This window comes from Belonocnema kinseyi, chromosome 1, assembly GCF_010883055.1.
Source record: "Belonocnema kinseyi isolate 2016_QV_RU_SX_M_011 chromosome 1, B_treatae_v1, whole genome shotgun sequence".
In the NCBI taxonomy this organism is placed as follows: domain Eukaryota; kingdom Metazoa; phylum Arthropoda; class Insecta; order Hymenoptera; family Cynipidae; genus Belonocnema; species Belonocnema kinseyi.
The window spans coordinates 18,302,055-18,320,404 of record NC_046657.1 but is presented as its reverse complement, the minus strand read 5'-3'; the positions used below and the strand labels follow the sequence as shown (position 1 = coordinate 18,320,404).

Sequence of the window (18,350 nt, the reverse complement as noted above, 5' to 3'; positions counted from 1 at the left end):
GTGCTTATTTTGAGGAACTTCCGAAAACGCACTTTTCTGACGGATTAAAAAAACTTGAAAAGCGATTGACCAAGTGTATAGAGCTCCAAAGAGATTATGTTGAAAAATAAAAAAAAATTTACCCAAAAAAAAATTGTTTTTATACTTCATTCTAAGGACTTATTGAACTACCCTCGTATTAAAGTTTTAGTTGAAAATGGTTCAAATTAGAACTATATTGTTGAATATTTTGTATTTGTTTTAATGAATTTAATTGTTTTTTATTTAAATAAAAATCTTTTTTATTTAAAATATCATCGAATATACTTTTCGCTGAGAATTTATCTTTTTTGTTTGCAAATTCAACTACATAGTTGAAAGTTGAACTATTCTTGGGAAAAGTCGTATTTTTTGGTAGAAAACTAATCTTTTTTGATAATGTATCTTTTTTACTGTAGACTCGACTATTTTGTTAAACGCTCGTCTTTTTTCGTTCAATTTAAGTGAAGGAAAAATTTTTTTTTTAAATTCTTTTTTTCAACTGAAAATGTAACTATTCCATTTTTGTTTGAAAACTTATCTTTTTTACTTGATAATTTAAACATTTTGTTAGAAAATATACCTATTAAAAAAAAAATGAAATATTTATTTAAAAAAAAACTATTAGATAGAAGATTACCTTTTTTGTTGAAAATCCAACGTGTCTGGTAGAAAATTCAACTTTTTTGTGTCAAATTCATGTGATTTGTTGAAAATTAATCTTATTGGCTGTGGATTTAACTATTTTGTTAAAATCTCATCTTTTTTGTTTTAACTCAACTAAAATCAATTTTTATAATTTACTTTTTTAACTAAAATGTAAATCTTCCATTCTTGCTTAAAAACTTATCTTCTTAACTTCATAATTGAACTATTTTGGTAGAAAGTTTACCATTTTCGTTAACAATTAAAATATTTATTTAAAAAAAAAAGTACTTAGATTAACCTTTTTTGTTGAAAATTTATAGTTTAGGGTCAAAAATTCAACTTTTTTTTTTAATTCGTCTTTTTGAATAGAAAATTAATATTATTTTTTGAAAATTAATCTTATTTTGTGAGGATTTAAATTTTTTTTAAATTCGTCTATTTTTATTAAATTTAATTGGTAGGAAATTCGGGGTTTCTTGAAAATTCATTTTTTTAACTGAAAACGTAATTGTTCCATTTTTCGTTGCAGATTTTTTTTTTCATTCAAATATTTGGTTAAAAATTAAAGTATTCATTTGAAAGATTAACTACTTCATATCAAATTCACTTTTTTTGTTGAAAATTCAGTGTCGGGTAGAAAACTAATCTTCTTTTTAGAAAAATTAGAATTAGATTAAAATTAGAATTAGAAAATTAGAATTATAAAAATTATAATATTAAAATAATTATATTAATGTTTTTCGTTGAAGTTAACCAGATGAAAATTCGTTTTAACTATAACTATTTTAACTATTGTCATAGAAAATTTAACTATTTGATTAACAATTAATTCATTGGATTGAAAAAATAACCACTTTGTGGAAAATTCTTTTTTTTTGTTGCGAATTCATAGGCTCGGTTGGAAAATTCAAACGTTTTTTGTTTATTTTGAAAATTCAACTGTTTTGTTAAAAAACGTGTTTGTTAGTTGAGTTCAATAAGTTGATAATTGTTTTTTTTTTTTGTTAAAAACAATTTTTTAATCTGAAAATGCAACTATTTCATTTTTAGTTAAAAACTTATATTTTAGGTTGAAGAAAACATCTGCCTTGATTAAAAATTACAATTTTGGTGAAAATTCATCTTCATATTTCTAAAATGAAACTATTTTGTTGGTTGAAAATTCAACTATTTTTTTTTACTCTTCTTTGTGGTCGACGGGTAAAGTTCTTAAATTCCCCAGAATTTAAATTCAGGTTATATAACCGAGAATGACAGAATTTATAAGAATTTAAGTGAATTAATTATTTTTAACAATGTTTTTATTGTTCGGGTTATATCAGCGGTTGAATAAAAATTACTTTCTAGCTCAGGCATATTCAGGAATTACAGTGTTTCATATACAAATTTAAATTTTTCAAATGTATTCATTTATTTTAAACAAAAAAAAAGGTTTTTTTTTACTTTGAAAGATAACTCTTTAACAAAATACTCGCATTTTCAAAAAAATAATTGAATTTTTAACATAATAGTTCAATATTCAACCTAAAAAGACAAATTACCAACGAGAAAGTGGCACAGTTTATATTTTAATAAAAAAAAAGAATTAAATTTATAAAACAAAAGAAAATAATTTTAAAACCAAAAAGACGAATTTCGAACAAATAAAGATTTTTCACACGAAAAATAAATAAAAGTTGATCTAAATTATTGAACCTTGACACTGGAAGACCAATTTTTTTTACAAAAATTCAATATTTAAACAAAAAATATGACCGTTCAACAAATGCGAATTTTTAACTAAAAATATAAATCCTAAAAAATGGAAAAGTTCCATTTTCTGTTAAAAAGTGAATTCTAAACAAAAAAACTTTTTTTTCCCCACTAAACAGTTAAACTTTTAATCAGACATAAGCCTTCAATCAAAAAATTTCACAATGTAGCTTAATTTTGATTCAAGTAGTTGGATTTTCAATTTAAAAAGATTAATTTATAACAAGATAATTAAACTTTTAACCAACGAGATAACTTTCCAACTTTAAATATAAATCTTTGACAAAAAAAGTGAACCACAAAGTTGCATTTTCATACAAAAAATGAAATTTCTTCTATAACAAATGAATTTTTTAACAAGAAATAATTTTCTACCAAAAAAAATTGAATTTTCAAGCCAAAAAGACGAATTTTTAACCAAAAAGTATGACTTTTTAACGAAATTGTTGAATTCTCTAGCAAATAGTTGCATTTTTATCAAAAAATATGAAATTTATCTTGAAGCAGAAGAATTTTTTATTACAAAAAAAAGTTGAGTTTTCATCCAAAAAAGATTCCAGTTAACTCAGTAACATCAATAATTGAATTTTTGTAACACAAAAAAAAAGTTTCTACGAAAAAAAAAAAATGAATTTTCAATCTAAAAAGACGAATTTTTCAACCAAAAAGGATGAATTTTTAGCAAAATAGTTCAATTCTCTACCAAATAGTTACAGTTGTATCCAAAAAGATCAATTTTGTACTAAAACAGATGAATTTCTAAAAAAAAAAAAACAATTTTTTTTATAAGTGGAAATTTCATCCAGAAAATATTTCAGTTCATTTTTCAACGCCAAAATATAAATTTTAAACAAAAACTAAATTTTCTACGAAATAGTTAAGTTTTTAAAAAAATAGTATAATAGCTTAATTTCTAATTAAATAGTTGCATTTTCATTAAAAAAAAGATTTAATTTATGCTAAAGCAGGTAAAGTTTAAAATAAAAAGGACAAACTTTTTTTAAAAAAAGGAGTTGAATTTTCAACGGAAAAGTTGACGAAAAAATGAAATTTTCTATTAATTAAAATAAATTCTGAGATTCTCATAAATTATCAAAGAATTTATTTCTATCGACGGGGGTTCATAAATCTCCAAAAATTGGTAACGTAATTTATGGCTGACACCTAAATTATTTAAATTATTTTTTTTTTTTTTTATGAACAATAAAGATCGAAAAATAAATTGAAATCCTGAAATTCAATAATTTATTATGCTTCACTCGTCATTAGTGTCATTACATGAAACACCTCGTCGGCCAAACACCACAAAATTTTCTACAAGGACACATTCCTTAAATAAACACTCGAACCACAATTTCTCGATCAAATATACTAACATTTTCCAAAAGGCAGTATTAATTGTTGTTGTTGTTGATATTTTTTCCTTGTTTGTTTGTTTGTTTTTCCCTTTATTTTTACACTTTTAGTACGTTTCGTAGAAATCAAGCAACTTTACAAATTTTCTTTTCATTTCATTTCCGTCGAGGAAAATACTTTGGCTATACTACAGTTGAAATCCTGACTTCAATAATAATTGTAATTTCAAACTATTAGTTTAAATTAAATATAAGATGCAACAACAATTTTCAACTAGAAACACAAAAACATAATAAGAAAAGAAAGTACAGATCTTGGCAGCAGGAGATTAAAAATTTGTGAAAAAAACAAAAAAAAAAAAAACAAAAAAAAAACAATGAGAAGAAACTGGATATGAAAAAAGAAAAAAAAAACTCGAGTTTTAAAATATGAACCTGATAACTTAATTGATAGTAAACTAGGTTAAAATAATTCGATAGTTAGAAAATTGATTGGCTAAACGCCTCCACCAATAATGGCTAATAATTGCTCCGAGTTGAGGGCGTTTAATTCTTCTAGTCTTCGCTTGCCCCGTCGAGACGATCTTCTTCTTGGGCTTTTTTCCTTTAATTTAGCGGAATCCTCGGGATCGTCTGTATCCTCGGTGAGACACTCGTCATTATCTTCACTGCTAAGTTGAACCTGAAGATATTTTCATTCGCATCTCTAATAATTTCTAATCACAAAAACTTACCAGAGTCAACACGAACCGAAAGTGATAAGAGTGCAGAGAGAAAAAAAAAAAAGGAGGATGCTAATTTTTGTCCCTTTCGATTTTATTCTACTTTTAGAAATTGAAACTTTCCACTTTTTTCTTTTATTTTAGTTTGTTCGGGGTGGCTATCTAAGCCTCGGAAAAAATTCCCCGAGTTTCAAGGAATTTTCCTGGTTACTTAAATTCGAATTATCCAAGCAGAGCAACTTATAATTCGAAGAATTAAAAAAAAAAAATCAAATTAACGAATTCAATTCCGAATGTTTTAAATTTAAAAACATTCAAAAAAAGTTCTTCCAACTCAAAATTATTGAATTTTGAGCGCTTAAAATTCAGAATTCATACATTTTTTCAAATTGAAACTGTGAACCATTTTGAATTACTTAGATTTTAAACCAAATAATTTGTATATATTCAAATGAGTTTAAAAACTTTTTTTAAACCCTTTCCATTTGAAGATATTTAATTTTGAATCGAATTTCTTAATTTAAAATAGAAAAATGTTTGAATATTTGAATGCTAAAAAATAAAAATAGATCAAATATTTCAACTTGAAATTTGAAACGAAATAATTTTTAATACAATACAATCAATTTCAAAATATAAAAAACAAAACCTTGCAATTTTAAGTTATTCAATTTTGAGCGCTCAAAGCTTAAAATGTAGAGAATTTTCATTTGGAATTCTAAGTTAAAAAACAAAACTTCCAATTTCAAACGGATAAAAATTAAAACTGTTTAAAAAATTTAATTTGAAATACAAAAATGTTTAAGGATTTAAATTTCAAATCAAACTATACTTCAATACATTTAAAACTATGTTTATAAAAACATTTCAGTTTGAAATTATTCACTTTTAAAAGCTTAAAATTAAAAATTGATCAAACTTTTTAATTTGAAATTCATTATTAAAAAAAAAAAACTTCCAGTTTTAAACACATAAAAATTAAATAGATCTAAAAAACTTTATTTCAAATTTAAAAAAATAGGAAAAAATTATAATTTGAAATCAAACAATTTTTAAAATATTTGAATCCATTTAAAATCATGTTATAAAAACATTTCAATTCGAAATTGTTCACTTTTCACTTTGAAATTTAAATTTGAAGAGAATTTTTTTCAATTAATTGGATTTAGTTTCAAATTGTTACGAAAAAATCTTTAAATTTAAAGTTATTCAATTGTGAAAATTCAAAACTCAAAATTTATGAAACTTTAATTGTAAATCCAAAATTATTGTTTTAAAAACCTTTCAATAAAAATGTATTCCATTTTGAATGCACAAAACTTCAAATTAATCAACTTTGTCCATTTGAAATATAAAAAAGTTTAAAAATTTAAATTTGAAATGAACCATTTTAAACATAGTTCTATAAAATTGAGAAAAATTTCCAATTTAAAAAAGGTTTAACGATTTAAATTTTAAATCAAACAATTTTTAATACATTTTGATCAATTTAAACTTATTTTTAAAATCCCTTTCAGTTCAAAATTATTCAGTTGTGAGTGCTAGATAATAAAAAAAGGTCAAACTTTTCAATTTGAAATTTAAATCTGAAACGAAATCATTTTTAATATATTACAATCAATTTTAGATTATTTAAGAAAAAAACTTCCATTTTAGGTTATTTAATTTGGAACGCACAAAACTTAAAATGTATCAAATTTGAATTTAAAATTCAAAATTAAAAAAAAAACATCTTAATTTTAAACGCATAAAATCTAAAATTCAAAATATTAAATTCCAAATACAAAAATTTTGAAGGATTTAAATTTGAAATCAAACCATTTTCAGTATTTCAATCCATTTAAAATTATTATTGAAGAAAACAATTCAATTCGAAGTTATGAAATTTTCAACGCTTTTAATTTAAAATTGATCAAACTTTTCAATGTGAAATTTAAATTTAAAAAGAATTTTTAAAAATTGATAAAAATGTTCAATTTTCAATAAAAAAATGTTCAACTATTTATCTATGTAATGAAACAATTTTTTATACATATTAATTTTAAATTATAAAAAAAAACTCGGTCAGTTCAAATTTATTCAATTTTGAGCGCTAAAAAATAAAAGTTGACCAAAATTCTAATTTTGAACTTTAAAACGAATCAATTTCAAATTATTATTTTAAAAAACTTTAAATTCTAATTTATACAATTTTGAATAATCTTAAGTTCAAATTATTAAAATTTTAATTTTAAATTCAAAATTATTTTTAAAAATTATTTTTCATGCAGATTTATTGAATTTTGAACGCATAAAACTAAAAATGTTATCAAAACTTTTTACCTGAAATAGAACAAGATTTATCGATTAAAATTTGATATGGAACCATTTTTAATGTTTAAAAAAAAGTTATTCCATTTTGAAAGGTTGAACATTTTTAATTTATAAAATTGTAATTTCAAAATTATTTTTAAAAAATTCTTTTGCTTCAAATTACTTCATTTTGGTCGCCTGATATTTAAAATTCAATTTAGCAGGGTAAAAAAATCAAAATTAAACAAACTTTTCAATTGGAAATTTAAATTTAAAAGAAATACAAATTTCCAATTCAAATTTATTCCATTTTGAAAATTCCAATCAATTTAAAATTATTTTTATAAAAACCTTTCAAATCAAAATCATTCATTTTTAAGCGCTCAAACCTAAAAGAAACACATTTGTTATCCTCTAATAACAAATTTTGAAAGATCTAAATTTGAAAATAAAATATTGCTAATCTATTTCAATAAATTAAAAATTATTTTAAATGTCCGTTTAATTCAAAATTATTCAATTTAGAACGCTAAAAAATAAAAGTTGACAAAACTTTTAAATTTTATAATTAAATCTAAATAATTTTTAATTTACTGTAATCAACTTAAAATTGATAAAACGCCCTTTAAATTTACATTTATTTAATTTTGAATGCATAAAACTTAAAATTTTACAAACATTTGAAATTTAAAGTTTAATTTAGAAATCAAGACAATTTTCAATCCATTTCACTCTAAAAAAGTAAATTGTAAACATTTTTGAATGCAAAATTATTTCATTGCAAATAGTTTTAATTTGAAATTAGTAAATTTCAAAATCTTTCGATTTTAAACTATTTAAATTTAAGGCCCTTCAAAATATTGTTATTTCAAAGGCTCTCAGAAAAAATTTTATTATTACATTCTGACATCTAATTTAAATTTGAAATCAAACCATTTTTTTAATTATTATATAGTTTAATTTAAATTTACCAATGTTTGAAGTTTTTGAATGAAAAATGGTTAATTTTCAAAAACTCCCAACTTAAAATTGTTCAATTTTAGACGTTTTCTATTACAATAATACGATTTCAATTTCTTTAAATTTGAAATTGTTCTATTGTAAATATTTCAATCTAAAATCAATTTTTTATTATTTTTCTACAACAATTGTACAACCACGATGGGGCAATCGTAAACAAAATAATAATTTATATAAATATAAATAATTGTACAACTTGAACGCTTTTAATCTAACAATTCTTTTAATTTAAACGCTTTCTATTTAAAATTACTCCTTTTTTCATTTTCATTGAAAAAATTTTAAAACTTGGAGAAAAAATTTCTTTTAACAATGTTTTTTTAAAATTGAATTTATTCTTACCATTTTTTTTTTAATTGAATAAAATTTAATTATTGATGTCTTATTCCATCGAGAAAAATAGTATCTACAACTCTACTGTTTTCAATTTTGAAATTAATTTTTTCGATAACTGAAAAAATGATTAAAACCACTTTTTTGAAAGGAAAAATAAGCCATCATTGATTAAAATTCAATCATTTTCTAAAAATTGGTAAGAGGCGACATTAAGAAAAAAATTCAATTATGTACAAAAACTATTGCTAAAGTCATTCCTTTTTTTGTAAGTTTTAAACTTTTTTTTATAAAAATAATGTTCTTTCTTTCATAGGACAAGACTGTCATAGAAAACTTGTTTTCCAGAGACCAGATTTTTGGCACGCCCAATTTAAATGTTCCAACTTATAAAATAAAGTATGAAACTGAAATTATTAAATTTTTAGCGTCTTTAATTTAAAATTATTGAATGTATGAAAATAAAGTTTAAAATCGCATTTCATCAATTTCAAGCGCTCATTTAAAAGTGTTCAATTTAAAAAAAATATCAATCTGAAATTATTCGATTTTATTCGATCAAGAATAATGATTTATTTATTTTATTTTTTCTAAATAGGGAGCCTAATTAAAAATTAAAACCCTAAAAATTGAACGATTCTAAAATCAGTCTTTACAATTCAACAATTTAAAATTAAAAGTGACTCAACAAAATGCCACTCTCAATTTTTGAAAGCAACTTTGGAAAATTTCCCTTTCTTCAATCGTGGATTCAAGTTTCGTGGAGAAAATTAAAAAAAAAAAAAAAATATTCAAAAACTTAAAAGAAAAAACACAGAATGTTAAGCAAGATCTACACATACAAGACCAAATAGATTTTATTTTCTAATTTCCACAATTAATTGCACCTACTCTTTAGTCCTCTCTAAATAATAAACGATCAGGGGAAAGGTTTAGAGCATAAAATCCTCAATAAAAGAAATGATACTGTAAAAAAGATGAAAAGATCTTTTTTGTAAAACATGGTATCTTGAGAGAGAAAAAAAAGAAGATTCAAACAAGAAATTACATGAACAAATGACTTTCGCTTGAAGCCTGGAATCTAGTGAGTGTTGAAGGAAAGAGCAAAAGGAAGGAGGGAAAAAAAAAAACTCTCAAGAAAAAAAGCTGGAAGGAGTAAAAATTTCATTAAAGACTGATAATAATAAAAAAAAAATCAAATATTTAAACAATCTCCCCGATTATGCCTGTTTCTTTACACTTAAAACTTAATTAAAATCTCATCTACAATCCATTTCTTCTCTCCTAAGATTTCCTAATTTTAATTATGCTTTTCGTTTCTTTCTTTCTTTCTTTCTTTCTTTTTTCATTTTGATAAGCAACGAGATTTCAGGCTCTCTGTCGTCGTAATAAAGTAACAAAATTGATAACTAATTAATCTAGATACTAAAATAATCACATATACGCTCAGGTATATGCAGCATTCTACCACTCAACCCAACAATTTCTTGCAAACGCAATTTACATATTTACCTTCCTTTAGAAAATTGGCCGTGGATATTAAATACCCATTAAGAAGAAGAAGAAGAAGAAGAAGAAGAAGAAGAAGAAGAAGAAGAAGAAGAAGAAGAAGAAGGGGGAAAAAACGCGTCGAATCGAGTTTGAAAAATTTGGGTAGAGTAAAAAAAGAAGAAGAATAATAATAATTCGGAGGATCGAGAGTTTTTTTTTTGTTTTTTTGTTTGTTTTTTTTTTGTTTTTTTTTTTGTTTTGTTTAAGACATGGCGGAGTGGGGTCTTCGTTTCGATTTGCTACGATTGTACGAATGCCTTCGGCTTACCTCCACTATCGAGACTCTCGAAGATTGGTCCTCTTTTTTAATCAGAGACTTTCTTGACAAAATTGGGCTCGAGCTTCCAAATGGAGAGAACGATTGCTTTTCAAAATCCGGTTCTAGCTTCTCCAATTTTTCTTTGATGTCTTTCACATCTCTGACTGGCGAACGCGCGACGGGCAGGCCATTCTGATGGGTTTTGCAGATCAGACCTCGTTTCGATTCGGCCAGGTATTTATTCAGGTGGACTGAAATTAGATATGGCGACGACATTTTTGTTATTACTAGAAAAACAAGCACAGAGAAATAATTCGTTTTTTTTTTTTTTTTTTTGTTGTGTTTTTGTTTGTCACAATGCAATTTTTCACCCTTAAAGTGCATTGTGGGTCTCAGAGACCCCAAGCAATTTTCAAACTCTTATAAACCATACGCAGTAATCACAGTGCCTATTTTCGTCAAAAAAGGTGGCAAATAGGTGATAAAAAAAAAAAAGTTAAATAAGAAAAGCAAACACGTTGTAATTTGTTGTAAACCGGGAGATTACCGGAAATTTTTTTCCTCGATTAAAACGGCCACCCTGAAAAATGGAGTATTTACACTTCCACTGACAACTAATTTTCAATTTAAAAAAAAAAAAAACAAACTTTTTTTACAAGTACATTCAATTTTTTACCTCTTACTTATATCCATTACCAAATGGTTACATTTTCAAGCAAAAAAGATCAATAGCCTGAATTTTTAAACCATGAAAGTTCAATTTTTAATCAAAAACTTAAGTAGATGAATTTCTAACAAGAAAAATTAATTTTCAATTTAAAAAACAGCAACAAAAACGAATTTTCTACAAAAAAAAGTTGAATTTTATACCAAATTTTTTAATTTTCAATAAAATAGTCTAATCCTCAACCAAAATAGATAAATTATTCCATTTTAAATCCTTAAAGTACAGTTTAATTTTAAAGATCAATCATTAATTTATATTCACAGTTGCTAAAAAAAAGGTTTTATCAAAAATCTTCGATTTTAAACTCTTCTCATTTTTTAATTGTTTAAGTCTAAAACTGCATGTTAAATTTCTTTAAATTAAAAAGTACGTTTAAAAATCTAAAATGAGAAATTCGTTATGTGAAAGATTTCGGAATTTATCCTGATAACTTGTCAAATATTCTCCCATTTTTTGGAATACCTATTAAAAAAAATGTTCATATTAAAAAATTGTATAATTTTAATTACCTTGGCAGTAGGCTAGTTGGCAGATGTAACAATGACTCGTAGTTTTGCGTCCACACTGAGAGCAGTGATGCCAAGGACAGCTGAATTTTGTCTCGGAATTTTTCAGAACCGCACAGGCTTTGTGGTATTTTTTTGAACACGATTTTTGATCACATTTTACTGGTACCTCGCCCGCTACTTCCTTTCGACAACTCCAACAAATCACCTTCCTCGCTCTGTCAAAAAAAAAAATATATAAATAATCGCAAACTGTATTAGAACTCATATAAAAAAAACTATCTTTAAATAAATCAATTGAGATAAGAATTAATTTTTAAATAAAATAAAATAAACCAAAAACTTGAATTTTCCAGCAACAATTATAATATTCTGCCAAAAAACACGAATTTTCAAAAAAATTGTTGAATTTCAAAGCCTAAGAAAATAAATTATCTACAAAACGGTCGAATTTTCAACCCAAAAATATGATTTTTTAACAAAAAAGTTAATTTTATGCTAAAAGGTTAAATTTAAATCAAAAATATGAATTTTGAACAAACTAGTTCAACTTTTAACAAGGCAGTTGGGTTTTTAACTTAAAAAGATTAATTTCTATTCAAATAGTTAAATATACAACCAAAAAGATGAATTTTTCAGCAAAAATATTAATCCTCCACGAAAAAAAACCAGAATTTTTTAACAAAATGCATTAAATTTTCACCGAATTGCTGAATTGTAAAGCCGAAAAAACGGAATTATCTATAAAATGGTAGAATTTTCAACCTAAAAATTTCATTCTTTAAGAAAAAAGTTAATTTTTTGCCGAAAATACTGCCGAATAGTTTCATTTTCGACGAAATTGTTGAATCTTCAAACTAACTAGATTAATTTCGATCGAAACAGTTGCATTTTTAATACAAGAGGAATGAATTTTTATTTAATAAAAAATTTTTCATTAAAAAAAAACAGACATATTTTTAAGAAAATGTATGAATTTTCAACTAGAAACGATCAATTTGTAATAAAAAATATCAATTTTCAACAAAAAATAGAATGCTTGAATTTTTAGATAGAAAAATTAATCCTTAATCAAAAAAGAAGAGAATTTTCAAGAAAATTTCAACAAGAATACAACCCAAAAGATGATTTTTTAAGCCGAAATATTTAATCTTCTAAAAATGAAATAGTTCAATTTTAAAGTCAAAAGGACGAATAATCTACAAAACGATTAAATTTTTAAGCTGAAAATATAATTTTTAACAACAAAATTTAATTTTCTGCCAGAAAGTTAAATTTAACCAAAACAAACGAATTTTGAACAAAAAATTTACTGTTCAATCGTATAATTTAATTTTATTCGAAACAAAAAATACGAAATATCAATAAAATACATAAATATTCAACTGGAAAGAATCAATTTTTAAACAGAAATGAATTTTCAACAACATAGTTCAACCCAGAAGATGATTTTTTTTAACCCGAAATATTAATTTTCCAAAAATGGAATACTTAAATTTTCAACCAAGAAAATTGTTGAATTTTAAACCCAAAAAGACGAATTACCTATAAAACGATACAATTGTTAACCCAAAAATATGATTTTTTAATAAAAAAAAAATAATTTTCTACCAAAAAGTTAAGTTTTCAAGCGGACAGTTTAATTTTCTTGCATAAACAATGATTCAAACATTTGCATTTTTAATCCAAGAGAATGAATTTTTAACCGAGAAGAAAATTTTAGATAAAAAAAAACAACAGATTTTTTAGCAAAATATATGAATTTTCAACTAGAAACGATCAATTCGTAATTTAAAAAATATCAATTTTCAACTAAAAATCAACAAAAGTGTTCAACCCAAAATTTGATTTTTTAACCCAAAAGATTAATTTTCTAAAAAGCCAAACTATCTACAAAACGATTGAATTTTCATAAAAATAGTAAAATTTTGAACAAAGAAGTTAACTTTTAACCGGATAGTTTAATTTTCTGGAAAATTGTTGAATACCCAAACAAACTGAATTAACTCAGACCCAAAGAGTTGCATTTTTAATTCAAGAGGATGAATTTTTAACCAGGAAAATACCTAGAAAAGTTTTAACCTAGAAAATATCAATTTTCAATTTAAAAAAAATCAATTTCCAATAAAAATAGATAACATTTTTCAGGGTCGCCGTTTTAATCGACGAAATTTAAAAAATAAAACACTAAAGCTAAAAAATTTTTCATTTGAGGTAATAAAAAATAAACTTTAAATGAAAGAACTCAAAGTGGAACTGTTAAATTTTACATTTAAAAGTTTTTAATTCAAAATTTTTTTATTGAAATGCTCAATAATTTGTGCGTATAAAATTTAAGGTACTAACATTTTTCAATATAAAAAAATGTAAATCCACGTTATCATTTTCAATGCTCTAAATTAAAAAATCAATCAATGAACCTTAAAATTTTCAAAATTATATAACTTTAAGGAATTTTACGCTAGAAACACCAAATATTGAAAAAATGAAACAATTTTAACTGAACTCTTCTTAAATTAGAAATTCAATTATTTTCTTTTTAAATTGTTCAAACATCCATGGAAAGCTTTAACATTTTATTTCAAAATCTGGAGAAATTTAGAAGTTGTTTTAAATTTGTTTTCAATTTAAAATTATTTTGGAAATTTTTTCAGAACTTCTAAATATCTGTAAAAATGAATTGAATTTTTTCTACAATTATCAGAAAATCCGGCAAATTTTAGGAAATTTCTTTACAATTTGGATGCATAAATAAAAATTGAACACGAAATTTAAATAATTTTAAGAGATATGCAGAAACTTTGAAAATATTCAAACTTAATGTAAAACTTGAAATGATAGCCTAATATAAAACAAAATGTAGATTTTGCAGATTTTAAATAAAAAAATTAGATTCTTTTCAAGAATTGTGAAATGCTTCAAAAGAATAAAACTATTTTCTTAAGATTCATAGGAAAATTAAAAAAAAATTTTCATTTTGAAAAATAATTTTAAAAGAATATTTAAAAAATTTTTCAAAGATTTAAGCAAAATTGTAAAAAAAAATTTTAAGAAAACTTTATAAAATTTGCATAATTTTAAATCTTTTCAAAGCTCCTAAGTATTTCTTAAAATTACTCATATTTTTGTACAAATATTCATTTGCAAATTATACATAAAAATTTTTTAATTTCACTAACAAATTAAGGAATTTACAAATACAACAATTAAAATTGTAACGTTCAAAGCTTAAAGGCTCTTCGAGATTTTAACGTCAAGTCGTTTTTGTTCATTTTTTATTATTTAAAGTACAGATAAATTTTAAAAAATTTATTTATCAAAAATTTTCTACATCAAAGGCTTTTATTTGTTCAAGTCTTTAAGAAAGCATTTAAAAATTCTTTAAGTTAAAAATGTAAGCTTAGAAATAAAAGTTTTAAATAGAAAATTTTTAAAGTAAAAAAATTTTGAATTGCGTATTGTAACCTAAATAATAGCATAATTGAAAAACATGACAATTCCACTAATTATTTAAAAACTGTTGAAATCGAACGTAGACAGATTTTTCTTCCGGTCTAAAAAAATTTACGGTTATTTCCCGGTTCAGCGGCCACCCTCATTTTTAAAAAAAGATATGAATTTTCAAAAAATAAAATAGTTCGTTTTTTAATCAACGAGATGAATGCACAGAAAAATCTGATCAAAAAAGATGAATTAAAAAAAAATAGTTACATTTTAAACCAAAAATTAAATACTAAAATTCAGAAACACTAAATCATCAAAAATTGAGCGTTTAGACTTTTTTACAATTCTATGTTTTACATTTTTCCGATTTTTAAAATTTTTTCAGAATTTCCAAATCATTTAAAAATTATTTGAATGTTTTCTGAAATTAAAAAAAAAAAATCCTAAAAATGCAAAATTGAAAATATTTCCTTGAAATGATCTCTTTATCTTACTGGATTTTTTTCGCAATAATAAGTGTTCATGATTTATTTATACATCAAAATTCAAAAACTTTAATTGAAAATTAAAAGTTTTTGAAAAGAACAATTAAAATTGTATCTTTCAAAGTTTTTTATTTTTTATTTTGAATATTTGTTTTCTGATTACTTATTTGAAATGAACAATCAAATATTTCTAAATATAAAACAATTTATATTTTTCTTGATTAAAAAACCTCAAATTTTATAATGAAAAAAAGATTTGATATTTAATAAATTCGAATATAATAATTAATACTCATAAATTAATTAATAAATCAATTAACAATTAATAAATAATAATTACATATATGCTATTTTGAAGTAATTTTAAATTTTAAATTTAAATGTATAAATTATTAAATTTTAAACTGATTCCGAATCGTCTTGTTCATCAAAAATCAAATGAATTGATAACAATTCAAAAATATAAAGAAAAAAAACTTCATTGAATTCAGTAAATTTGAAATAAGCTTAGAGAAATTCAAAGGAATTCAGAAGAATTTGATGAGATGCCTAAGAATTCAAGATGAGGTTAAAAGAATTTCGGACCAATTACATAACAAATTTTAAAAAATCCAAAAATTCTTTCAATTAAATCAAATTAAGTGAATTTAGGAAACATTCAAGTATAATTCAAAATTTAAGAGAATTCCAAAGAATTACAAAAATTATTCAGGGTGAAATAAAAAAAAAATGTTAATCTCTTCAAATCTTTGAAACCCTACTATTTTTTAATCAAATAAGCGATTAAAAATCGAAAAATTCCATTTATTACAATAAAATTTGAGTGAATAATATAAAAGAATAAAAAATAAGAATAAAAATAAAATTGAGTGAATTTAGAGGAATTCAAGTAAATTGAAAAGAATTCGATCAAATTACTAAAAAATCAAACTAAATTTTTTAAAATCAAGTGACTTCAAAACAATTCAAACACGAAAAATTCATTGAATTGAAAAACTTTGAAATGAGTATATAAAAATTAAAGGAAATTGAAAAGAATTTGATATAAATTCCCAAGAATTTAAACTGAGTTTCAGAGACATCACGATGAATTAAACAAAAACTTTTTTAAAATATATTGAATTGAGTCGAATTTAGAAGAATACAAAATAATTTAAAAGAATTCAGGATAAATTGGTAAGAATTTGAAGGAATTTAAGTTCAAAGGGAAGAATTCAATGAAATCCATAAGAATTCAAGGTGGATTTAAAAAAATCGAACAATTTTGAAAATTCAATAATTCAAAATTCAAAGGAATTAAAACTGTATTATTTGTAATTAAGAGCGTTCTAAATTGAAAAATTTCAGATTACAATTTTTTTTTAATGGAGAATTTTTTTAGAAAGCAGTTGAAATTGTATCATTTCTAATTCAAAGCATTAAAAATTGAACGATCTTATTTTGAATTGAAGAATCCTAAATCGGAATAATTTTAGGTTAAAATTTTATATTTCTTTAATAAAAATGTAATCTTTTTTGAATGAAAACTCAACTTTTTGTGATTAAAAATTCTTCCTGCTTTTGAGAGAAATTTAATCTTTTTTGATAAAAATGCAACCACTCGGTGGAGAATTCAAAAATTTTGTTAAAAAGTCATCTCTTTGGTTAAAAGTTTAATTATTTTGTTGAAAATTAATATTTTTTAATTGAAAATTCAACTACTTAGGTAAAAGGTAAACACTACATTGTTAAAATTTTTGTTTATTGAAGGCTTATGTCTGGCTGAAAATTTAACTGTTCAGTGGAAAACACATTTTTATTGTAATTAATTTTTTAACAGAAAATGTCACTTTTCCGTTTTTTAAAATTGATAGTTTTTAGTTGACAATTCGCCTTTTTCAAAACAAAAATTTTTTTAGTTTGAATTTTCATTTTTGTTGAGTAAAAATGTATCAGTTTCGTGGAAAACTAATTTTTTGCTGAAGTCATATTTTTTGCTTGAAAATTCAATATTTGTAGAGAAAATTCGTCTTTTGGCTTGAAGGTTGAACAATTTAGATAAACTTATTTTCTCGAGTGAAAAATCTTTATTTGTTAAAAATTCGTTTTTTGGTTTTCAAATTCCTCTTTTTTTATATAGAAATGTATTTTTTTTTGGTTGAATATTCAACTATTATGTTAAAAATTCAATTACGTTGTCGAAAATTCCAGTGTTTTCTTAAAAAGCCATCTTTTATAGTAGAAATTTTTTTTTTGGTTTGAATTGGTTTAATAAATTTGAAAATTTTAAACATGTATAATTTTAATATTAATGATTTGAAATGAAAAATTAGTCAAAGAAAAGGCACAGAATTTTGTCAATCAATTGTATAAAAAACTTGTAAAAATTCACTAAATTTAGTAGAATTTATTGAATTTCCAAGGATTTCAAATCCTTTCAAATATTTTAAATCTTACTAAGTTCTAACACAAGAAGTGACTAATGATTAGAGAACAATTCAAGATAAATTCAAAAGAATTCAAATAAATTAAGACAATTTCAAGAATTGAAAAAAATTTGATTGATGACAAAAAATTTTGAATAAATTTAGAGAAATTTAAAAGAAAGAGAGGAATTAGATAAAAGTGATAAAAAATCAAAATAAATTGAATGAATTTAGAATTCAAACTTTTTTTCAAGGATTTAGGATAAATTAATAAGAATTCAGGGCGAATTACAAATGAATTGTAAAAATTATATGAATTACATTAAAATACCCTAAAATATGTCAGGCTTTGAAAGGCTTCAAACTATTGAAATCAATAAAAAAAATTCTGGGGTTCTTTTTAAATTTCTTTAAATATTTCGAATCCTTTGAAATCTTTTGAAACACGTTGAAACTTTTTAAATTCCATTAAATTATTATCCATATTATTTAAAATCCTTTACACATCTCTGAAAATTTTAAAAGCTTTTGAAAATTCCAAGGAAATGGAAAAAAATACGTTAAAATATTTCCAATCCTTTAATCATTTTATCGATTGATCCCCAGGATCAATTAAATTAGAATTTTTAAAAATTAAAAAAAATCTATTGAATTAAGCAGAAAAGAGTAAATTTATAGAAATTCAAGTAAATTAAAAAACTTCCCGATGAATTCATAAAATTAAAAATAATTCCAAAGAATTTAGGATAAATTTCAAGTCTCTTCAAATTTTTTAAATTCTACAAAATACCTCACTTCTCATAAATAAATTCTTTAAATGCACTCATATATTA

At 22.9% G+C, this 18,350-nt stretch overlaps 1 protein-coding gene across 2 annotated transcripts in view; it reads right to left on the bottom strand.

The window, feature by feature from the left end:
- Window positions 1–3,649: 3,649 nt before the first annotated feature.
- The window catches only part of LOC117166819 (histone-lysine N-methyltransferase NSD2-like), a 59,713-nt gene continuing 45,012 nt past the window's right edge, over window positions 3,650–18,350 (bottom strand). For both annotated transcript variants that reach the window (XM_033355149.1, XM_033362459.1), the window contains exons 10-12: window positions 11,187–11,401; window positions 9,960–10,201; window positions 3,650–4,455 (exon numbers count right to left, since the gene is read on the bottom strand). In XM_033355149.1, the coding sequence (XP_033211040.1) occupies window positions 4,270–4,455; window positions 9,960–10,201; window positions 11,187–11,401 (643 nt within the window). In that variant the 3' untranslated portion in view covers window positions 3,650–4,269. The remainder of the gene's footprint in view (window positions 4,456–9,959; window positions 10,202–11,186; window positions 11,402–18,350) is intronic.